This window comes from Armigeres subalbatus, chromosome 2 (genome assembly GCF_024139115.2).
Source record: "Armigeres subalbatus isolate Guangzhou_Male chromosome 2, GZ_Asu_2, whole genome shotgun sequence".
Lineage (NCBI taxonomy): Eukaryota > Metazoa > Arthropoda > Insecta > Diptera > Culicidae > Armigeres > Armigeres subalbatus.
The window spans coordinates 440,873,765-440,898,199 of record NC_085140.1 but is presented as its reverse complement, the minus strand read 5'-3'; the positions used below and the strand labels follow the sequence as shown (position 1 = coordinate 440,898,199).

General features: G+C 39.5%; 2 protein-coding genes and 1 long non-coding RNA gene across 3 annotated transcripts; 1 reads left to right on the top strand and 2 right to left on the bottom strand.

Annotated features, from left to right (window-relative positions):
• Window positions 1-3,592: 3,592 nt before the first annotated feature.
• LOC134218102 (uncharacterized) lies at window positions 3,593-4,357 on the bottom strand. Its single transcript, XR_009981254.1, has 2 exons — window positions 3,952-4,357; window positions 3,593-3,890 (listed from the first exon to the last, which is right to left on the bottom strand). It is a non-coding gene; the product is annotated as an uncharacterized LOC134218102 (long non-coding RNA).
• Window positions 4,358-6,400: 2,043 nt separating this feature from the next.
• LOC134213670 (uncharacterized) lies at window positions 6,401-8,066 on the top strand. The gene is made up of 4 exons (XM_062692936.1): window positions 6,401-6,854; window positions 6,926-7,376; window positions 7,449-7,882; window positions 7,938-8,066. Exons 1-4 carry the CDS (start codon window positions 6,521-6,523, stop codon window positions 8,054-8,056), a joined length of 1,338 nt encoding a protein of 445 aa, XP_062548920.1. The 5' UTR covers window positions 6,401-6,520; the 3' UTR covers window positions 8,057-8,066.
• Window positions 8,062-22,935, bottom strand: LOC134213669 (xanthine dehydrogenase). Its single transcript, XM_062692935.1, has 6 exons — window positions 22,578-22,935; window positions 11,292-12,406; window positions 9,699-11,223; window positions 9,374-9,642; window positions 8,270-9,311; window positions 8,062-8,210 (listed from the first exon to the last, which is right to left on the bottom strand). Exons 1-6 carry the CDS (start codon window positions 22,659-22,661, stop codon window positions 8,160-8,162), a joined length of 4,086 nt encoding a protein of 1,361 aa, XP_062548919.1. The 5' UTR covers window positions 22,662-22,935; the 3' UTR covers window positions 8,062-8,159.
• Between the last annotated feature and the right edge of the window lie 1,500 nt (window positions 22,936-24,435).

Sequence of the window (24,435 nt, the reverse complement as noted above, 5' to 3'; positions counted from 1 at the left end):
ATGGAGAAACTTGCAGAGGAATTCTTAAAGGAACTTCCGAAGAAATGGAATTTTTTTGGGAACAGTTTCGAAAGAATTCCTGAAGAAACTCCCGGAGAAATTGCAAGAGCAATCCCTGGTAGATCTTCTGGAGAAAATCCTGAAACAGCTTCCGGAGTAATTCCTAATGGAACTACCGAACGAATGCCTGATAGATCTTCTGGAGGAATTGCGGAATGAACGTCCGGAGGAATTCATGGACGAACATCCAGTGTAATTTTTAAAGAAGTTCCGGAAGAATTTTAGAAGAAACTTCTCAAGGAATTTCCAAAGGAAGTTCTGGATAAATTCCTGTAGAATTTCTTGAAGAAACTTTCGGAGGAATTCTTGAGTTCGTTCAATTTTGCGAATTCCTTATAGCACTTACGAAGGAATTCTAAAAGAAATATCGAGAGTAATTCCTGCAAGAACTTTTGGACTTATTCCTGGATCATTTTTTGTGGGTGAGTCTCCGAAAGAGGAACTTCGGGAAAAATTCATAGGAACTCCAGGAGGAATTCGTAGAGGAACTTCGGGAGGAATTTCTGGAGAAATTTCCAAAAGACTTCCTGGAAATCCTGGAAGAACATCCAGAGGAATTTCCGGAGGAACATCCGGAGGAATTCCTGGTGGAACTTCCGGAAGAATTCCTGGAGGAACTTCCGGAGGAATTCCTTGAGAAACTTCCGGAAGAATTCCTGGATTAACTTCCGGAGGAATTCCTGAAGTAAATTCCGGAGGAATTCTTGGAGAAACTTCCGGAGGAATTCTTGAAAGAACTTCCGGAGGAATTCCCGGAGGAACTTCCGGAGGATTTCCTGAATAAACTTCCGGAGAAATTCCTGAAGGAACTTTTGGAGAAATTCCTGAAGGAACTTTCGGAGAAATTCCTGAAGGAACTTTCGGAGAAATTCCTGGAGGAGCTGTCGGAGAAATTCCTGGAGAAGCTTCCGAAGAAACTTCGGGAGGAATTCCAGAAGATTCTTCCAGGGGACTTTCTGGAGGAACTTCCGGAGAAATTTCTGGAGGAAGGTTCGAAGAAATCCCGAAAATTCCTCCGGAGGGATTCCAGGAGGAGCTTCCGGAGGAACTTCGGGAGGAATTTCTGAAGTAACTTCCGGGGGAATTCCTGGAGTAACTTCCGGAGGAATTCCTGGAGTAACTTCCGGAAAAATTCCCGTAGGATTTCCCGGAGGAATTGCTGGGGGAGCTCCATTTACCGGAGAAATTCCTGGGGAAGTTTCGAAAGAAGTCCTGGGAGAATTCCCTGAGGAAGGTGGAATTACTGGGGAAATTACTGAAGGAATTCCTGTGAGTATTCTCGAAGTAACTTTAGACGAACTTCCAGAGGAATTTCTGAGAAAATTCCCGGAAGATTTCTTGGAGAAATTCCCGGAGAATTCGCTGGGGAAATTCCCGGAAGATTTCCTGGTGATTTTTCGGATGAATTCCTGGTGAATTTCCGGAGGAATTCCTGAAGAATTTTCGAAGAAAATCATGGGGAAAAATTCAACAGAATTTTTGGGGAACTGCCGGAGCAATTTCTGGGAGAATTGCCGTAATAATTTCTGGTGAAGTTCTTGGAGGAATTTCTGGATAATTTTAGGAATAATTACCGGAGGAATTCCTGGGGAATTCCAAGAGGATTTTTTTTTTGGAATATCCCCTAAAGAATTCCTAGGGATTTTCCAGAGGAGTTCCTGGGGAAATTTCAAGAGGAACTTCTGGGAATTGACGAAGGCGTTGCTGGGAAAGATTCTTCCCGGAGGAACTTGTGAGGATTTCCAGGAGGAAGTCTTAGGGAAATTACTGGAGGAATTTCTGGGAAAATTCCCCAGAAATTTCCACGGGAGATCTTTCAGGATTTCCTTTAGAGACTCCCTCAGGAACTCCTCCTGGAAATTTTCACAAATTTCTCCAGGAACTCCTCCAGAAAATCAATTCTTCCAGAAATTCTATTGAATTTTTCTCCTGGATTTTTTTGGGAAATTCCCCAGGAATTCTCCCTAAATTACTCCGGGAATACTGCCAGGAATTCCTCCAGTAATTTCACCAGGAATTCCACCAAAAATTCCTCCATAAATTGTCCCAGGAATCCAACTGGGGATTCTCCAGGAATTGCTTGTGGAATTTCCCCAGGAATTCCTCCGAAAATTCTCCCAGGAATTTCTACGGGAATTCCTTTGAAAATTTCTCCGAATACTCCTGCAGAAATGCCTCCGAGGTTTCGTTCAGGAGCTCTTCTGGGATTTCCTTCAGAAATTACTCAGGGAAGTCTCTTTTTGAAACTTCCCGAGGATTTCCTCCGGTAGTTGCCCCAGGAATTCTCCAAGTAATTCCTTCTCCTTCCTCCTGAAATACGGACACAAGACCAGGACAATGTTCGTGGAGGACCAATGCGCACTTGGAGTTTTCGAAAGAAAGTGCTGCGTTCTATCTATGACGAAGTGCAGATGGTGGACGGTATCTGGGGGCGAATGAGCCACGAAATGCATAAGCTGTTGGGAAAACCATCCATCGTTTTCCCGCGAAAATCGGACGACGGCGGTTGGTCGGGCATGTAGCCAGAATGTTAGTCTTGATGAAAATGGTACAACGATACGACGGCACAAGAAGATGAGGTGCGTGGCGAGCGAGGTGGCTCGATCAGGTGAAAAACGATTTGCGCGGATGACGACGTGCAGCCATGGACCGAGGCCACTTCCTTCAAGAATTTCTCTGGGAATTATTCCAGGAGATCCTCCAAGAACCCTTTCTGGAATTGCTTCGAAAATTTCTCAGGGAATTCTTCGGGAAATTTCTCCCGAAATAAGTTTGGGAATTCCTTCCGCAATTCCTTCAATTCTGCGAAATTATTTAAAGAATTCTTCCATTAATTCCTTCCGGGAAATCTTCCAGGAATTCGTCCGAAAATTTATCCGGTACATCCTCCACAATTTTCACCGGGAATTCCTCGAAGAATTTCTTTCTGGAATTCTTTCGGGAAATCCTCCAGGTCTTCGGGAATTCCTCGAAGAATGTTCTCGACAATTATCCAGGAATTCTTTCTGTAATTCTGCCGGGAATTCTTCCAGGAACTCGACATTAGCATTTTCATAATTCAAAGTTTCCATATGCATAACCACATCCATAAGATCTGCCGGAAATTTTATTATTATTAGGATTATTTCTTTATTCAAGTAAATTTTGAACTCGCCTCTCAACAGCGTCTGTTACCTTTGTCTGGAGGGCTGAGCATCGCCCGAGTACGCCCGAGTGAGAGGCGTCAAGCAACATTATTAACTCACACAAAAAAAAATCGTTGGTAAAATTAAGAAAACGTTGGTAAAAGTGAGAAAATTAGTTAGTGATTTTCAGTAGAAAGTATAAGATTGTTGAATCTACAATTGTAAAAATGTCACTTCAGTGAAAACGTCGACAAGAGTGGAATTTTCAAAATAACATTTTCCTTATAAAATTAAATGTGTATTTTTCATTTGAATTAACTAGTGATATTTTCAAAATCACAAATGGTATGCGCTTTCAATTTCACAATGAAGTTTACCTATTTAAAATGTAAATAAAATTTCATGCATTTGAATTTTTCACATTTTATTTTTCATTCATACCATTTTATATTTACATTATAAAAAACAAACAGTAATTTTATGCTGCTCCTGCTGATTTATCAGCTGATGAAATGATATTGAATTGTTGAATTGTCATATGGATTTAGACATGGTTTATGATGCCGACTTCACTTTTGTCCGGGTACATGCCATCGATGTCCTCATTGTAGCGCAGGAAAGAGTCCTTCTCGATGACACTCATTTCTACTTTCGGAACCATCGCAGAGGGATGCCTTTGGAAAGGTCAATATTTCACCAGCAGACCTGCATGACGTATCAAGATGTAATGAACTTTTCCTTTCCCATTTGATAAAACAATACCAACCTTTATCCTATAGCAGAATATCGCGATGCAGCCCGGATCAAGAAGCTCAGGTTGTGATCCTCGAGAATGTACGCAATGCGGTGCTTGGTGCGATCGTTTTCGGCAAGGCTTCTTATGCTGCTGGAAGAGTTACTGCAGAAGTTACTGGAGCACCAACGGGAAGAGTGAAGCTTGCTGCTCGTCGTCGGTGTACTTCAATATTCTGGGCAGTTTTCAGTTCCGACACCGACCGCGACAGTGAATAACCAATGTCTAAAAGACTGTCTTTATTTCGCGCCTTTTTCTGTGACAGATAATCTTTGGCTGCCAGTTTAGTTATTCTTCCTATCAGTGTTGCCAAAAACTTGAAATGTTAAAGTTTAATTGAGAATTTTACAATTTTTTTATTGAGTGTTTTAACTGTTAAAATCAGAATATTAAATTGAAAAAAACTTTCAAATCAATTAATTTAGCACTTGATATAACAGTTTTAGCTCTTGAAAATACCAAATTTTCCATATTTTTAAAATAAAACTAAAAAATGTTGGAATCCCAACTTTTTTTGGCTCTGTGTATCGTTCATTAGAAATTCTGAGGGTTGGGGTAAATGTGATAATATTGAGCTGATGTCTTGCCTTGTTAGCTTACAAAAACCAAGCAACGAATAATCAAAAAAAAAAATACGAACCGGAACCATCGGAGAAACCCACACCGAATCTAAGATACTAGTAATTGGTAGCTAGACTAATGCTACTTCAAATCTTTCAGCTCAGCATCATCGAGTCAACAATAACTCGAATTATTTTTGATATAGTTTTAGGAATGCGTATTCAACATCGTAGCGCAGCCAAAAGTGTGTTGGAACGTTCAAAGTTAATTGTACCATTTACCAGAGTTGCGACAACAAACACGAGCTAGACACAGCTTTCATTAGCTAGTTCATTAGAAGGATCACGGTAAAAAATCAACACGCTCAATTTAACTGTTCCATCTATTGAATGATCAACTTTAAAAGCACTATTATTGAAAATGATATTCCATTGATTTTGAAGTGGTGTCACACCTTTCACAAGTGTGTTGAATGCAGACAATTCCATAACATCAACACTGTTGACCAAAGTGCTACTCACTGGATGTTGAAATGATTACCACTTCGATCAGCACCAATAATGTCTCCACTAGAATTGAAAGTGCTATGCTATTGAATTTACAGGTTCAATGCTATTGATTTAAGAGTGGAGCGATATTGGTGTTGTTCTAAAAATAGATGACAGTTCTTTCATCTGTTCTGCTTATTTCAAGAGGTACTTCGAAGTGTGAGATGGAGTCATGGTAAGACGAAGGACTTTCAAGCAAAAGGTATGTTATTCAAATCTAAGCTGAGGTAATTCTATTTTTTTATTTTGTTGTTTTATAATCAAAACATTGTGCACGTCAAATGGAAGTGGTGGTCTTTGAATGCGACGAGCTCAGCTATTGATATTGATTTGCTTCCAAAGTAGTGCATATTCAAATGCAGAACAGTTCGCATGGACGTGTATATTTTTTACCGTGGACGATATGCAAATATGCATGCACACTGCGGAAGCATTGATGGTGATAGCATATTATATACGCAGCGCGGATTTGACAACTGTTCAACCTACGGCATCAAAATCTTCATGGATGTTCGAGCGCTCATGTTGGCCAGGAAGAGAAGTTTAGACCGACTTTTGGAAACTTCAGAGCTCTTTGTTTGACGATTGAGAAGTCCAATCAAGAAAATAGATTTGGTCGCTTTCCAGAACATGGTCAATCACAGCACCTACTTCCAACATGGCCTTACATCTCGGTACACCTGCAGATCATCACAGCCGAAAAAAGAGTGGACCTGCAATAAATCGCAAACAAACAAAAAACAGAGTGAAAAAACTTAACAAAACGTCACTTTCCTTGCGGAATAATGCATCAGTGCATTATTTCGCAAGGGAAGACGTAAATCAATGTTTTCTTTCTTGCAATACGCCTGCTATTGCTAAATTATTTGATTTCCTTGTTAGCTCCGTACTATTCAAGGAATGTCAGCAGCAAAATCATTCCTTGACCACTACTTGTCCTATCTATTTGCACAGTACTTTAGAAGTCCATACCACCCTTAATCCAGCTGAGAGTTACTCTCACGAGACAGCGAATGTTCGTTAAACAAGTACTACTTTAGGGTTTATGTATGTGCACAACTTGTGATAGATTTAGTTCGGAAAAGGTTTTGAGGGGTAACCACTTCCTTCGGTGGGGTTTGATCCCACAAAACCAGTACGCTAGACAGGTGCTTTCCCTGTTAAACTACGAAGAACCTAGGTCGTCCCAAATTCCCAGCACCAGGCACGTATACGTATTTTTATACAATGCCAATCAAGTTCGGCTACGTGGTGCCTGGTGCTGGGAATTTGGTTTCATCAGTACCCGCCAAGTCATTGCCAAGTAGCCATCGAAAACGATTCAATATTAACCCAGTTAAAATGTTAAAATCTAAGTATGCCGCGGTTCTCACTTCAACTGTCTAATATCAAAAAGTCTGTAAACAATCACCCCGCTCTCGAATCCATAAAAAATGGCTTCCGTTGCGCCCTTGATCTCTATGGCGGCTTCCGAAAAACTATCGCCCACTCGGAAAATACCATCTCCCTATCGATCGACACCGGTCAAAAATCAGTATTCTAGATCTTCGAATAAAGTGTCCCGCAATAACACATTCATTGCAACCAGTCGTGGAAGTGCTGAGAACGGTGGTGATGGGCTTCACTTCTCAGACAATGTTAACGACCGTCAGGGTAAGGCTAAATGTGCCAGTGCTGGTGCCGTGGAAGGATTAAAGCCACAAATCGAGAGCGAAACATGTGGCGATGTGGTTGATATCTTCAAGGGAGAGGATATCACGTTTTCAGGTAATTTTTATATTCTGTACAATACCATAACTGCGCATTTTTTATTTTTTCAAATTATTCGTTCAATGTAGAAGGGTCAGAAGAAAATCATCAAGTAAGGGAGAGGGATACTTGTCCAGAGGTCGCTCCGTCTTCCATTACCGAAGATATATTGAAAAAACCCAGTGCGATCCCCGTCAAGACCAAAACGATCGTAGGACGTCCTATTCGATCCCAGCGTAGCTTTATCAGTGGGAATGACTCGAAAACCATCAAGTTTCTTCTAAAATTGACCACAAAAAGTTACTTCGAGACACTTAAGTACGAAATCGAGCGCATCAAAGACAATGAAAGGAAAATTCAGGATCAAGTAAGCTCAAATGCGCACTCGATCATGGCATTGATCAACAAAGGAGTTGAATTCGACCGCAAAATGGAAGACCTCCGTGCACAAAATGCTCGATTGCTGATAGAAACAAGAGAGAAAGATCGTGCACAGCAGGATACAGTTAACGTGATCACCAGCGAGTTGAACGAACTTAAGTAAGATTATTTCAAATGATCATCACATGAGACTTCGAATATTTTTTTCAGTTAACACATTTCTACTTTTAGATCCGTCTGCAACCTACTCCTAAAAAACATTGAAAAGGATCATGAGCTAGAAATTTTAGCCAGAAAACTCCGCAAGTCCAAGCGATTCGATTCAAACACATACAAAATGCTCAGGACTCAACTTCGGAAGCCGCTTAAGTTAACTGAATCGCGAAAAGCGCTTCCTACGTTGGTTTCAAACCGGTCGAGCACCATTTCTTCATTGACGCGAGAACGTAGCGAAGCAGCTTTGAGACGACAACGATCCAAGGCGTCCCAATGGTCCTCAGCAAAGCAAAAAAATGGATGGTCATCATTATCGAGCATGTCGTCGGTGGAGACTGGTTCGGATATGTTGACGGACATCGAAATAACTTTGGATAGGAAGAGCCGCAGCACTGGGACTTCGCGGAAAAGTTTAAAACCTTCAGTTGTGCCTACCCAAGACGAATCCGGTGAGTAGCATTCCAGAAATTGAGTAATTTTAATGATAATTTTGTTCGTTATCAGATCATAAATTACCTGTGAAACAGATTAAAACGAAGAAACGAACTGGGCTAATGAAGATTTTCTGTTGTGGGAGCGGGACAAGAACTTCGAAGCGCGTTAACGACAAAAAAGAATCGTAAAGAAATAAAATTTGGTTATTTATACATTTATCTTTAATATGTATACAAAAGTTTCAACATCCTTTATAATCTAGTAAGCAGTATCAATATCAGAGATATAATATCAGGGCATCACATTCCATGGTGTGAAGGAACCGGGTGTGGCTTCGACGAACTGTAAAAATAAAATGTTTCAGAACACTAATTCCCATGTTATTAACCCCTCGAATATACCTTTTTCGTAAATTTATCCTGACACGCCATTCGGATCCGCGAGGAAGTGGCCGGTGAAACCATATTGAAGTCATCGTTCAACTTTTCCTCTCGACGGGCAGCACTGATCGCGTTACGTATGGCGAAGAACGTTGATGATGCCAGAAATAGTGGAGGTTCGCCTACGGCCTTCGATGAGTACACTGCCCTTGGGTTAGGCGCACCAGTTAGCAGAGAAACGTTGAATTCTCCAGGAATATCGGCAAATCCGGGTATCTTATAAACCCCAGGACCTCGAGAAAAGGTCGTTCCCGTTGGCGAATATACCATTTCTTCCAGCGTGAACAATCCATAACCTTGCATGAAACCTCCTTCGATTTGTCCGATATCGATAGCTGGGTTAATGCTTGATCCAAGGTCCATTACGATATCCGTTCGAATTACCTGATGATCACCCGTCAGGCAATCAATTTCCACTTCTGAACATGCAGCACCGAACGTGAAGTAGTTGAAGGGATTGCCGGAGTTGGTATCGAAGTCATAACCAATATCTGGAGTCGCGTAGAATCCAGTGGCAGATAATGAAACACGATCAAAATAGGCCTTGTTTACCCAGAATTTCCAGTCTTTATCAGGATATTGTTTCTTGTAAGGGGCCAGACGTTGGTTGATTGCTTTGCATGCGTTCAGGACAGCCATTCCATTCAGATCGGATCCTGCACTAGCAGCAGTAGCAGGAGTATTCGGAACCTTGTCCGTCGATGTTTCGGAAATGTGAATAGTGTCAAATGGTACCTGCAGTGTGGTTGCAGCAACTTGAATCATCTTGGTGTATAGTCCTTGCCCCATCTCGGTTCCACCATGAGATAACAAAATTGCACCATCTTGGTATACGTGAAGCAAGGCTCCTGTTTGGTTAAGGTGTACTGCCGTGAAGGCAATTCCAAACATCGTAGGCACTACACTAATGCCGCGTTTACGCCAACGATGCTGCGTGTTGAACTTCTCCAACGCAGTCTTCCGATCCTTGAAGCTTGACGATTCGAGCATCTCTTTCCAACATCTGAAATGGTTAACATCATAACTTAATCTTGATTATTTTAAAATTCAATCCAAGTATCCTACCTTCGAACGTTGCAATTCTCAATCAATTCATTGTAGTGTGTCTTATCTCCTTCCTGGTACATATTCAGCTCAGCTAACTCTACGTAGTCTCGCTTGAGAACTCGTGCCACGTGTCTCATCATAGTTTCACCAGCATACATACCCTGTGGACCTCCAAAACCTCGAAAAGCTGTATTCGACGGAAGATTTGTCTTGCAGACCCATCCCTGAACCCGCAAGTTTGGTATCTTATACGCATTCTGAATGTGAAACATTGCTCTCTCTAGAATCTACAACGGGCGGATATAAGAATCGTTCCGATACACTCTTTACTTTCAAGCCTTACCGAAAAGGACAAATCCATCGAATAGCCAGCGTTGTTGTACGCCTTAAAATCAGCTGCCAACACCTTACCCTTGTCATCGACTCCCGCCTTGTAAGTAAAGTAGAACGGATGCCGAGTACCACTGACTTGCATATCTTCGTCACGATCCAACATACAACGAACCGAGCGTCGAAGCTTGTAAGCCGCCAACGCTGCCGGAATGGCTACAAGAGCTGCTCTTGACTCCTTCCCGCCGAAACCTCCACCCAATCTCTTAACACGTGAAACAACCTTGCACGAGGGAATGCCCAACGCATGAGCTACGTGCTGTTGAATTTCGGTTGGATGCTGCGACGATGTAAATACTTCTATCTCATCCGAATCCTTCGGTACGGCTACGCATGCTTGAGTCTCCAAGTAAAAGTGCTCCTGGCCGCCCATTCGGCAATCACCTTCGATGATATGCGTTGCTTGCTGAAAACCTTTCTCGATATCGCCTTGAACGATGCTCTTCGGATAACCTGGATAGTACGACTCCTTTGCGATAGCATCTTCAAGCGTGACAATGATCGGCGAAAGCTCCTCATAGACGATTTTCACCTTCCGAGCTGCCTTTTGGGAGATCGTTTGGTTATCTGCGACGATCGCCCCGATGGTCTGACCTTGACTGGTAACCAGATCTTTCCAGAAAACGTATTCGTCATGAAATACGGGTCCGCAAGCATTCTGTTCATCGGTAAGATCAGCTGCAGAGAAGAAACGGTGCACCCCTTCCATTGCCAGAGCTTCTGAAGGGTCGATAGACAGTATTTTTGCATGCGCTTTAGTGCTAATTACCAGTGTCAGATAAAGCTCATTGGTGTACTTGGGAATGTCGTCGCAATAAACTGCTTCACCAGTAACTTGTTTGAAAGCTGACGCATGAACCTTTGGTCTACGTATTGGATCAGTGATCGGTTGATCAGTTGATACCTTTTCAAAAAGTTGTGCACTTTTAGGCACTAAAGTGTGGAATGTGTTACCTCCACTTTGCTCCCGATCTGGCAGGGGCTCGTGGTCGGATACAGTATGTGAAAGTGTGTTACTTATGGACAGATAGGCCTTGAAAAACAAACTCAACGTCAATGATCGACGATAAAGGATCATGCCACCAGGAGCACTGGGACTGAGAGGTAGCTCTTCAACCATTAATTCATTAGCCAATTCGATTAGCTCACTATTCCACTTCTTGCCGACCAATGCGATACCAGTTTTCTTAGCCAGTACGGTCGTTGGAGCCATTCCACCAAAAGCCAGATAACAATGTTTAACAATGTCAGTTCCTGGCTCGAAGGCTACATTAAATGCACCGTTCACGATAGCAATGTCATCATCACGCCGTTTAGCTTGTTTATAGGCTATGAAGTGTTGATCAGAATTGGTTTTGAAAATGAATATCGATAAAAGCACCTCTTCTGGACTTATTATGTTCCTACGGTACCCTGTGAAGAATCCATCTCCCATATTCACCTTTCGAACTCCACCATCAAGACTAGCCACTTCCAATCTACAAAACAACAACAAAAAATTATGTATTTCATTTCTTTTACACGGTCCAAATTTTGGCAAACTCACTCAATACCAGCGGCTGTGAATATCGGATTCAGGTCGGAGATTGGGCTTCCGGTCATAATATTTCCACCCACCGAAGCCATGTTTCGGATCTGTTTCCCGGCGAAATAATGCAGCATATCAACAATCGCTTTGTACAATCGAGTTTCGCATTCGGGGAGAACGTCGATTTCTTCCCTCAAGGCTCGCTCCATCTCCACCAACGTAACAGAGGATCCCACTTTCAGTCCATCTTGGAGCTTCACAATTTCGGTCAACTCTTTGATCTGAGTCGGATACACCAGTACCGGATATTCAAAGTGTTTAAACTTAACCTCAACTCCAACTTCTGTGTTTCCGACGATTATCTTCGCTCCAGGATGGTGCTTCTTAATTGCAAGCAAATGCTCAAGTTTCGTTGGACGGTACCAACCTGTGTTGCCTGATCGGAAAACCAGTGATTCTGCGTCAAATGAATTGGACAGCTTCAACTCTGGAGGAAAAATCGGTTCTTGGGAAGGATCGAAGGGTGCGAACTCACTGGCATCGAACAGCTTGTCGTCAACTTCCACTCCGCAACCATTTGAAGTTCCGTTACGATTTTTGCAACATTGCTCACCCATAGCACAGGTCCCGTTCTGGGAAGTTCCATTCTCTGCCAATCCATTGTATGGAATTCCGAATTCCTGCGTGAAGGTTTTGTAACCTTCGATGATTGCTCTGTATCCGGTACAACGACACAGATTTCCCTGGAAGGCCACTTCCATTTCCTTCATAGTTGGTACTGGTGAAGTTCTCAGCAGAGCGTACATAGACATAACGATTCCTGGGGTACAAAATCCGCACTGCGATCCGTGGGCTTTGGCGAGACGTTCTTGAACCGGGTGTAGACGAGTGCGCGTACTTCCGATCCCTTCCACGGTTGTAACGGCCATTCCATGAACGGCGCATAATGGCGTGAGGCATGCGTTGGCAGCCACGTGGCGTACCTGGTTGGTGGTACGATCGATTCTCGACACCATTACCGTGCAAGCGCCGCACCCACCCTCGGCGCAGCCCAGTTTGGTTCCACATAACCGGAGGGTATCGCGAAGGTATACTAGTAGGGTGCATACCGGATCGGGATTGGGGTCAATAACCTGTAAGAATCAGAAATTGGATTTATTAGGCTTACTATTCATCGTATCATTTCCTCTGATTTCATTAAATGGTGCAGGATTGCGTTGGTGGGCACAAATTAGCAGCGACGTGAGAAGCTCTTGTTTAGTTAGTGCCGTTTGAAATGTTAGTGCCGCAATTCCTGCTCAAGCAAGCATTTCCTGAGAAAACCACGGTATGTATCCGATAGAATAAACTTCCTTCTATTTATGCCTAGAAGCTTTTTGTGTAGGAGAATCAACGGAGAATGTCTACATGATTCGAAGCGTTTTTTGCAGAAATTTTTGAAGAAATTTCCGCATGTAGGGTTAGGCGGGACAAGATGGGTCAGGGCCGTTTTTGAGCATCGTATACATTTTAAAGTGGAGATTATGACTTTGTAGAAGGAATAATTTGGTTCTACTTTATTGTCACTCGATTTGACGATAAAATAGAGTATGGCAAGGTAAAATACTTTTCAGCATTGTTTCTTATGCGAACACACACTTTCTATAAAACGTGTAATCTCGTCGAGCAGTCTAAAATTTAAACATTTTTAGTAATATAGTGAAAGTATCATAAGTAATGTAGGCGATGTTGTACTAACTGTGTTGAAACAAATAAATTTGATCGAAAATTAGACATTCTAACAGCACATACTGAAGGGCATAGTTCGTATTCAAAACATATTTTCCATTGCTGATTTAATCATTTTAAGGTTACTTTTGAGCAAAATGATGTTAATTTCTTAATTAAAAATGTATAAATTTTGTATTTAATAAAGCATTACACGGACGACTTGTTTTCATAAGAAATTGCAGACATTTTTAAATGTAGAGCCATTTCTTCATCCGAAGCTTAAACATCGTTTTTCATTCAATTAAATCGTTGACAATAAACCTATCTATCTGTGTGTAATTTAATATTGTGAATAAGAACAATATTAATTGCAGAATTTAAAGGTGACCCATCTTGCCCCGTTTTTTGACCCATCTTACCCCGGCACAAGGTATCTCAAGATACCTTGCCCCGGCATTTTTTTATTGACAAAAAATAGACTTCTACTTTAATGACTCAAACCTAGTTTAATCCACCTAGCGGTGATAGCAGGCCTGGAGCGAGTCACTTTTTAGTGACTTGGTCACTATTTTGAGTCTAGTCACTAAAAAGTCACTATTTGCATCCAAAAGTAACTAAAGTCACTATTTTTCGGAAAATGGTCACTAAAGTCACTATTTTTGTATTGCCTGTTGTAAAAAAGTTCAAAATAAAACACATTTGTACCTATTATTATCAACTTTATCAAATGTGAATCTGATAGCAATAGGTATATTAAATTTAGAAAATATGCACCAAAGAATATGTGAAAATCGTGATTCATGTCAACTATGATCTTTTTCTTCACGAATGGAATTTTTTAAAATGCGAAAGGCTAACCTCAAATAAAAAGTACAGGATTGAGGAGTGTTGGAACCAGAACCACGTCTGTTGGTGAGCGTCAAAACCCTTCGATGACAAAGATAGTGAACAGCCTCAGTTTCATCACATGACAATGATGTTTGATGTTTCTCAACGTCAAGGAGAGTAGTGAACGAAAATGGCGTCGATGACAGAAAGTACATTATGATTGTTAAATCCGTTTATGATTGTTAAATCTACTTTGCGACTTTTCGAGATAAGTCTCGAAAAAAATTGTAGAGCAAGTTATGTCAGAAGTAATTCTGGCACAAGACACTAAATTCAAAACTTTTTGATTGATATTTTTCAGAAATATCACATTTTTATAAAAAGATTCTGTTTATTAACAATTAATAATAGATACCCAAAAAAACTGTTGCCTTTGAATCAATCTACTTTTGCCTTTCTTGGTATAGCTGTAGAATCTTCGGTAGGCTTCCTTACCAGGGTTGCGCTATCTACATCGCGTTGATCTACATCTCGATGCTGACACGATCCAGCATGATGTGCACAGTTTTGCTTAGCGTCGCTCGCTGGCACTCTGATGATGATCAGCCGCCCCTAACATGGGGAACAGTCGCTGTTGTGAGCCGCTCCTAACATGGTTAACAGACGATCGATCATATTTGCATCTCCGCGCTCCGGAGAGGAGCGAATCCCCCTTCCCTGTCAGAGTTCCCACCGGGGTTGGTTACCCGATCTTCCCTAAGGTTACTCGTATCCCTGCCAGCGCCACGAGGAGGTAGGGATAGGAGTTGCTGGGTGAGAGGCTAAGGATCGCCAAATGGTGTCTATTTTATTCCTTCAGGTACACATTACCCAGCCTTTGCCACGTCACCCAAAAAAACTAGTGTGAAGGTGAATAAATTGGTCGAATTCTTAAAATCTAAAATAAAACAAAAGAAACTAATTAGATTTAAAAGATTTTATAAACTCAATATTATTTAGCCAATCAGTTTTGGTCAACTTTAATTCTAAAGTCTGCCATTTATAAATTAAAAAATATCAGAATTTCTGGATTTCTAATAAATGTTTTATTGGATTTTCAAATCATCTCCCTTCTTATGACGAAAATAAGCGTGGCCAGTAGCAGTAATCCTCATGATTTTGTTGTTTTTGCCTTTTCTTGATTTCTGATAGCATTCTAGATAAGGATTTAAAAAATAAAACACTAGTTTGCAATCTTCTTCTTCTTCATCTTCTATGGCTCTACATTCCAAGTGGAACTTGGCCTGCTTTTTCAACTTGGTATTCTATTAGCATTTCCTCACTTATTAATTGAAAGTTTTCTATGTATCTATACAATAGATACACTATGCCCAGGGTGTCGAGAAAGTTTCCAACCCGAAAACATCCTAGACCGTCCCGAGAATCGAACTCGCCATCTCCGGATTGGCAATCTTACGCCTTTGTTCAGGCTGCTGCAATGTACGATGTACGAATTAGACCGAGACAATGCTTATGCAATTTGTAGCTCTATACCCGGTTCAAAACTTCATACAAAAGTCACTATTTGGTCACTTTTTCTGCAATTGGAAGTCACTATTTGGTCACTTTTTCGTCATCGTTGGTGACTAAAGTCACTATTTTGAACGGCATTCATCGCTACCAGCCCTGTGATAGTGCCTTTCTCGTTTCTTGAGAGTGAGTAATTTTTTCGCACTTTTGGTATGAAAAAAAGTATTTTGGCCATAACTTCTGAGCCAATAGTCCGATCCGGCCAATTTTTAATAGGAAACAATGGGACATGATTCTGCGTCGAATGTTGCGAGCAAATCGGCCGAGAGTAAGTGCCTAAATAGAGAGTAAGAATTTTTCTTGTAAAAACTGGCCATAACTCCGAAGCCCATAGTCCGATTGGGCCGGTTTTTGATACGAAACAATGGGACAAGATTCCGCGTCGAATGCAACAAATCTGTTGAGGATAACCCAAGCAACCAAAAGTTCACATTTTACTTAAATTTGTTCCTAACCGAACCAATTAGTTCACTCTTGGTTCACATCGAGTTCCAAGCACCTTAACAGAAGTTCGTAGTTCACATTTATGCTCAAGCCATACAAAAAATTACTTAAAATGCAAGCTACTTAAGCCAATACATCCCATCTTATCCGTACTTTTGGTTGCTTGGGAAGTGCCTAAGAAACGAAATGGTTAAAGATAAGTGCCCAAAAAATGAGCTAGACTTTTTAACGTGCTTTAATATGAGAAAAAGTATTTTGGCCATAACTTCTTGGCCCATAATCCGATCGGGTCAATTTTCAATAGGAAACAATGGAACAGGATTCTGTGTCGAATGCAACTTGTTGCGAGCAAATCGGTTAAGAATAAGTGCCTAAAAATGAGCTAGACTTTTTAACGTGCTTTGATATAAAAAAAGTATTTTGGCCTTAACTTCTAAGTCCATAGTCCGATCGGGTCAGTTTTCAATAGGAAACAATGAGATTCTGCATCAAATGCAATTTGTTGCGAGCAAATCGGTTAAGGATAAGTACCTGAAAATGAGCTAAACTTTTTGCGCACACACACACAGACATCACTCCAATTCGTCGAGCTGAGTCGATCGGTATATAACACTATGGGTCTTCGGGCCTCCTATAAAAAGTTCGTTTTTGGAGCGAACATATAGCCTTTACGTATACTTTGTATACGAGAAAGGCAAAAAGAAATAAAAAGTGGATTTTTTGTTATTTCATACCCCTGGCTTACAGATTATGAGCTATTTTTATAGATCCAAGTTGAAAAGTTGAATTGAAATGTTTCTATTTTTAGGCATTCAGGGTTCGCCTTAGGCGACCCATCTTGCCCCATCATACCCTACCTACTCTTCGCAGGTTATTTTAGAGGAGTTTATTTGAATTTACAAAAGAAAATACCAAATAAACTTTCGCAAGAATTATATGCGGGTATTCTTGGACATATCTCCGCAGAAAGCTCCGGAGAAAATTCTGCAGTAGTTCCAAGAGCATTTGGATTTCTGCAAAAACAAATGCAGGGGAACTATCACGACAAATCCCAAACTCTTTTCTACAGGAATGTCCGAAAAAATTTCCGCTGGAACTACGGGAACTGCTGGTGAATTTCCGTAAAAAAAACTCTTGGAGAAATAATCGCATCTTGTCGGAGTTACCACATGGGCTCCTGGAGAAAATTTTCACTAGAATTAAAGAAGGGTCCTCGCACATTTTTTCGCAAGAATTTCAAACCTTGTCGACTACATTTTAGGCTGAAATTTCTGAAAAGCTTCCTTTGAAACTTCCAAAAGTGATTTTTAAACTCAAGATTCTGGATTGCATTCAACGAAACTTGAAGAGCTATGTTAGATTTTTAATTATTACTTCTTGGCGTTGATTGAATTTTCCACCGCGCAGAATTATTTCGGGGTATCCAACAATACCTATCCCCTCCCTCCTCTCTTCATAACTTTCCTATTTTCCCAGTGGCCTTAGCATAAAGTATATATTGTGTATTACATTTGGTTAAATTTTGGAGTAGAAATTGTTCGATTACCAAACAATATCGGTAAATGAATTTCCCGAGGAAAATCCAAATAATTTTGCGAAGAAATTCAAAATAGTTTCCTGAGAAGATTCCAACGTATTTCCAAAGAAAATTCCAAAGTACACTGGATTCTGTTTTACACGATTTACATTTTCTCAATTTTGCAGTCATCCTAAATGTTTATCGTATATTAATTACCATGTGAATTTTCTTTGAATTATTTAGGATTTTTTGAAACATCTTGCAAAGATTTTGGTGGCAAATTGAAGTCACACGATCAAAATTACGAGCGAAAAAAATCGTTTAAAACAGAATCCTGTGTACAATTTAGAAAATTTTCCAAATCGACGAAATTAAGCTTATTTCTTCGCTAATCGTTGGTTCGTCTAGCTTCCTATTGATGTATAAATGTCGCCAAAATATCAAACAGGGCCAAAGTAATGGACCAAAAACAGAAGAGTGTTCGCGACCGAACCCTTCCCCCTATAGTACAAAGTACGTACATTGAGATGGATCAGCTAATGAGCTAATCAGCTGTGAATACCTACTAGTTGTGTGGAAAGACATGAAGAAATGATGTGAATGTTATGAAGAGACTGGAACAGTATTTTTGTTGGTGACTTGTATTGTGGTACAGTCGACTCTCTACATCTCGATATCTCTCCCTATGCCGATGGTTTCCTCGGTCCCTTCAATCTACATACATTTGGGCATTCCACATCTCGATATCTATTCATCTCGAATTGTTCTGAACACATTTTGTTCTGAAGTCACTCTCTTTATGTCGATATGTTCAAATTTTTGGGCTACTAGACCATCTTTGGGCAATAACAAACACATCAACAACAGGAAACGACATTTGGTCGGGGTTCAGCCAAACCGCACCAAGCGGCTTTTCGACTGACTTGTGATATTTTGTTCGTAAAAGGACAACGGAAATAGTTTCATTTTGATAAGAAAATTATTTTGAGCTTTTTAGTGGAATATCTTCACTTGTCATAAGACGAGTTTATACAATCCCATTGAATTCCACCACTTAATTGTATCTTGACAGATACGTATTTCGACCTCAACTGTTGAGGTCGAAATACGTATCTGTCAAGATACAATTAAGTGGTGGAATTCAATGGGATTGTATAAACTCGTCTTATGACAAGTGAATAGTTTCATATCAATTTAAACGTACATTTGCAGTAGAATATCCTCAGTTATGGGGTTGAGGGATATTCGATACGATTTACGATCAATTAAATCTGCTAAACGAAAGTTTGAGCAGAAAAATCGGTAATTTTTCGTTGACGCTTGGTGCGTTTTGGCTGAACCCCGACCATTTGTTTTGTTGTCGTTTTTCATAGCAACGAGCTTTTTTTGGATCTAGTACCCATTTCAATTTTCCTTCCATTCCTCGATCTCTCCCTATCTCGATGGTCCCTTCAATATCGAGATGTGGAGAGGCAACTGTAGTATCGATTTTTTGATAAAAATCTTGAAACGGCGATTCAGTTGAATGCTCGAATGTGTGTTTCTGCTTGGTCACATATTTGGACATCATATTTGGACTTCGTCTTCTCTTTCTCAATGGCTCCTATGCATTCCGACTGGAACTTTGCCTGATTTTCAACTTAATGTTCGTAATGTTCGATTAGTATGTCAACAGTTTTAAATAGAGAGCTTTTCTGAGCCTATCTATACATGAATGTGTATCTTGTGTGGGAAGGCCAATGAATACACAATACACTATACCCAGGGAGTCAAGAATGTTTCCTACCCGAATACAACCTAGGCCGGATCAGGAATCGAACTTTCGCTTATTCGCTTTCGGCTTATTAGATAACCTAAAGACTTTATATTAAATACATTTATACATTAATATATTAAAATACAATTTCATCTTTCGACTGCATTTTATTAAGATTATTCAAATCGATTTGATCAAAAGGTAAATTCACAATTTGATTCGCTGATTTTATCATTATTTTTGTCGTTTTTTTTTGGAATGCAGCATTTCTGTTCTATCGAATGCGTCATACATATGTGCTGAAAACCAGCCTCAAAATAATATTAACTATAAATACTTCGTGTGACCTTTTGGTAACAACCAACAATGCTATTTAATTAAACTCCGTGAACAAGCAAAACTCAATCGCTGAACGCATAACACCAATTTATTTTTTGCTGAGAACCAGTAATTCGTGACTAAAATAAAAACTCCCCCTAAAAACAAGAAATTTTCCATTAAAAAAATAATAAATTGCCAATAAATCAATCAGGGTATGAGCAATACATAAATATAAAACTTCCACAAATAATGCAAAATTTCCATGCACAATTAAAAAAATTCCACAAAAGAAAAATAAATTAGCACTTTTGAAAGTGAAAACTGCAATTATAAAACAAGATTTTTCCATAAAGAAGTCAAAATGTCTCGCGGAATAAAATACAAAATTTCCATTAATAAATCAATATTAGCAATAAACAAATACAAAATTTTCCACAAAATATATTTTTTCCACAAAAAAATTAAAATCCATTTGTTTTGTGGAAAATTCTTAATTGTTTATGGAACTTTTGCATTATTTGTGGAAATTTCATATTGCCAATTTCGTAATTTTTTTATGGAAAATTTCTAATTCTTCATGGAAATTTTATTTTGCTGCTGGAAATCGTAACCAGTCAAGCAGATGTCAGACCATTTCACGTTTTACGTTGCATTCGGCATGTATTTTTTTCTCGACTAATTTCCATCCAACCAAATAAAAAGCGGAAATGAATAAAAATGCATTTCTAATAAATCTCTGTAAGATGGAGTACACTGTTCCATTATTATCATTGTAACTGCAGCACATGTAGTAAATACATCCCATCCCATCTTGAAATAAATATAACACCAATTTAGTCGAATCATTTTGCAAACATGTGTGGTCTGGTCACAGCAGAAAAAATCATAGTAATGAGCTTGCTTGTTTTTATTGTTTTTTTTCATCAACATTTGCATTCGCTCTGTCGGTTCTTTAACTTATTTAAGGTAAACTTTCTCAAAGAATGATAAAAATATGATAGGTTTCGGAGGTTTATAGGTCAAACAGTTTTCTGCGAATTTTCATGATTTTGTCATCAATCGATTGCAAATTTTCAAAAGTAAACTATTAATTTTTTGCTCGACGAATTGAGATGATGTCTGTATGTGTGTATGTATATATGTATGTGTGTGTACAAAAAAATGTGAGACAAACTGTTTTGTACTTAGCTTTATCCGATTTGCTTGCAACAGGTTGCATTCGACGCGGAATCTTGCCGGAGTTATTGAAAAAACATTGACGAGATGAACCGGCCTAGAGCCGAAAATCTCATAAATAAAGATAATTCAATTCAATTAAAAAAAAACAGAATAATTCATCTAGCGGTGGTGATGCCTTTCGCGTGTATTATAAAACAATAAATCACAAGAGTAACAGAAAAGCACATAAGAGGAATTTAGGGAGATAGATTCAGTTATTTCTTCCAATTCACATTTATTTGCGTTCATTTGAATGCATTGAGCAGTTTTTGGAAAAAAAAATCGATGTTGACATTTTTTCTCCAAGGGGCCTTGGGAAAAGCGGGGAAAAAATAATGTTTTTTTTAATAACTCTTGAACGCAATGGCCGATTGGGCCAATTTTCAATAGCGAAAAATAAGGAAGGATTCCGCGTCTAATGCAACCTGTTAAACCGGTTAAAGCTAAGTACAAAAAAGTGTGTCTCACATTTTTTTGTACACACACACATACATACATACACACATACAGACATCACCTCAATTTGTCGAGCTGAGTCGATTGGTATATAACACTATGGGTCTCCAAGCCTTCTATCAAAAGTTCGGTTTTGGAGTGATCCTATAGCCTTTACGTATACTTTGCAAAAACATTTATTTTTCATCCACATTTCCCAAGGATGGGAAAAAATTCAAAACCGAAAAAAAATCCAAAAACTGCTGCAATGCATTTAAATGAACGCGTACATGTGAATTGATGGAAATAACTGAATATATCTTTCTAAAGTGCAATTTTGACCTATCTTATGTACTTTTCTCGTTATATTTTATAATACACGAGAAAGGCACCTCCACCGCTAGGTGGATTATTCTAGGTTTTTTTAAATGGAACATGCATACTATTTTTCATTGAGACACCATGACGCCATGGTATTGATGTAACTTCAAGAAAAGTATTGGTGTGTGGATTTGTTGTTTATTCCAAAATTCACAATGCAGTTTTAGGAGGGTGTGTCCAATAGTGTACCCCCAAAATATGAAATATCTTCTTCAAATGTTATGAACACATTTTTTGCGACTTTACAAATGCACTTTCAATACAAATTCTGACGTATTTGGCCTCAGATAGAGGCTACTTTCATTATCAATACGCTATCACTTTTTTTTATTTTGCTGCATATAATCAGTTCAAAGACAAACAGGCGCGCTACTGATAGCAGCACAGGATCGCCGTATTAACTATCAATAATTGCCATATGTATATTATGGTGTCGGTTATTTTTCTCGCTTGGAGATACCTACGAGGCAAGACCGTGTGGTAAATCAAAACAGACAAATACAATGTATGGAGTAGTGCTGCTGAAAACACATGTCAAATAGTGAGCGACTGATAACATCGCAAGAAGAGCACCACTGTCCTATCATCACTGGAGGCAGCAAACAGACGACCTTTTGAATCTTTTGCACAAAACATGTGAGCATTAAATCAACTCTGCTACAACCGTAGACTCATTGCGTCTTAAGAAGTGGGTTTGCATCAAACAAAGGTTCGTCCACACGCTGCGTCTTTAATAAAGAGTCTACATCAAACACTGGTTGTATCTTTGGACTCTTATTCTTGAAGGCATTACGTACCTTCAAAAGATGAGTCTGTTCTTGTAATTGTATAATAAAGTACGTACATACACCACGTGATGAATAGTGTTTTGATATGAATAGTCACATACCTTGCTTTCATTGACGTGAACTTTTACATCAAGTTGCTATAAGGTCTTCGAGATTTTATTTTTGTTAATTAGGCATCCTACGGAACATATTCTATAAACGTATGATAAGATAGGACCAAACCGACCAATCAAGTCCTCAACGTTTTTATATACAAACGCTTGTTTGTAGACTACGTATTTGAACACCGCGCAATATCTGGGTCGTGCGTGATTGCATGTTTTGTTCGTACATACCTTTTTTCCATTTACGAAAAACACCAGAGGCTGCTGATCGTTAAATAATTCTAGAAAATCGCCACTTGTAGCTGTTGGAGCCATCTTCAAAAGATTATTCTTCAGTTACACTTGCTGAGAAAATACGGCACTTTCACGAACTTGATACTACGTCTACTGAACGACGATCAAAAAAATGTATTCATTCCCTGATAATCATATGTAATTCAAATCAATGTTTTTATTTCTTCATCATCCTATCTTCGGGCCCACATTCATACACACTGTCCAGTTCTCTGTTGCCAAGAGTTCGTAATTCTCGCTCGCGGGGCAATTTCCACACATCAGTACTTGATCTGCCGCAGGCGAAAGCTGTAGAGCGACTGGTTTCCCAAGTTTGATTGGCCCTCTCCTTATTTTCTGCCATTAGTTGTCGCTGCGTTTTCGTTCGCGCTCTTCCGCGCCTCTACGAGAGGAAGCTGCTCATCAAAAGTATTATCGGTTGATTACGGAGGGTGTTCACGGAGAAAGAAAGTTCCCGGGGAGATATTGTCGTTATCATCAAGATCACATCATGAACACTAGGCCCATTAGCATAAAGGGTTTTATACTGGTTTTAAAGCAGTTTGGATCTTTGTAGTATTTTGTACCATGAAAATATAAAAAACATGCTAATGTACTAGTAGACTATAATCACAGATGAATAAACCGACAAAATACGAAAATATTTATAACGCTCTGATCGCTTTTTTTTTTAATTTTGTGTGACCAGCACTTTTCGTGAACATCTTAAGGACCACTCGGAAGGTTTTACGTGGGAGCGGACATGATTAAAAAATATTTTTTTAATTAATGTCGTGTCCGCTAAAATAAGAGAGTGAGTACCTGGTAATATGTTTATCTCTTAGAGTTCAGCCAACTCAGAGATAGAGTTGGGCTAGACCATCTGAGCTAAATATTGTACAAACATCTAGAAATCGTTATCACTAATAAATATTATAATATGTATTTGCATTCATAACTGGATAGAATCACGCATTACGACCAGAATACGTATTTTAGGACGAGGATACAGAATATATTCGTTGTTATCGACGTAAAGCTACATATGGATGCCGCTTTTATGTACTGCACAGGCCACTTAGATCTTGGCTTGATGATAAAAAATAAAAACAAACGGAAACGGACTTGCTGATCTTGGTCGTGTGTTAAATTTCAGGCTCACATCTTTCTTAATTTGTATCTCAATCTAATACCTGTCTCGTATACAAAGTAAACGCTCAAAGGCTATATGATCACTCCAAAATCGAACTTTTGATAGAAGGCTCGGAAACCCATAGTGTTGTATACCAATCGACTCAGCTCGACGAATTGAGATTATGCCTGTATGTGTGTGTATCTGTACAAAAATGTGAGGCACACTTTTTTGTATTAAGCATTATCCGATTTCCTCGAAACAAGTTGAATTTGACGCGGAATGCGGTCTAGTTGTTTCGTATTGAAAATTAGCTAGATCGGCCATTGCGTTCCAGAGTTTAAAAAAACAGATTAATCAACCTTCAATAGTGGTCAACTAGGGTTTATACCTCGTCGAATGCAACTTGTTGCGAGAAATTCGGTTAAGAATTACTATATGAAAAAGTGGCTAATGTTTTTCGGTTTTCGTGTGCACACTGCACACACACACACACACACACACACACACACACACACACACACACACACACACACACACACACACACACACACACACACACACACACACACACACACACACACACACACACACACACACACACACACACACACACATCCACACGGACAGACACACATTTGTTCAGTTTGGGCCCTGTTAAACTCCTATAAAAAGCTGCATGTA

What these genes read in the sequence shown, in the direction of transcription:
- LOC134213670 (XM_062692936.1), top strand. Translation starts at nt 6,521, where the DNA reads ATGGCTTCCGTTGCGCCCTTGATCTCTATGGCGGCTTCCGAAAAACTA. An exon ending in AGAGGATATCACGTTTTCAG is followed by an intron (nt 6,855 to 6,925) that starts GTAATTTTTATA and finishes CGTTCAATGTAG; the next exon opens with AAGGGTCAGAAGAAAATCAT. An exon ending in GCCTACCCAAGACGAATCCG is followed by an intron (nt 7,883 to 7,937) that starts GTGAGTAGCATT and finishes GTTCGTTATCAG; the next exon opens with ATCATAAATTACCTGTGAAA.
- LOC134213669 (XM_062692935.1), bottom strand. Translation starts at nt 22,661, where the DNA reads ATGGCTCCAACAGCTACAAGTGGCGATTTTCTAGAATTATTTAACGAT. An exon ending in TTCACAGCCGCTGGTATTGA is followed by an intron (nt 11,224 to 11,291) that starts GTGAGTTTGCCA and finishes GTTGTTTTGTAG; the next exon opens with ATTGGAAGTGGCTAGTCTTG. An exon ending in GAGAATTGCAACGTTCGAAG is followed by an intron (nt 9,312 to 9,373) that starts GTAGGATACTTG and finishes TAACCATTTCAG; the next exon opens with ATGTTGGAAAGAGATGCTCG.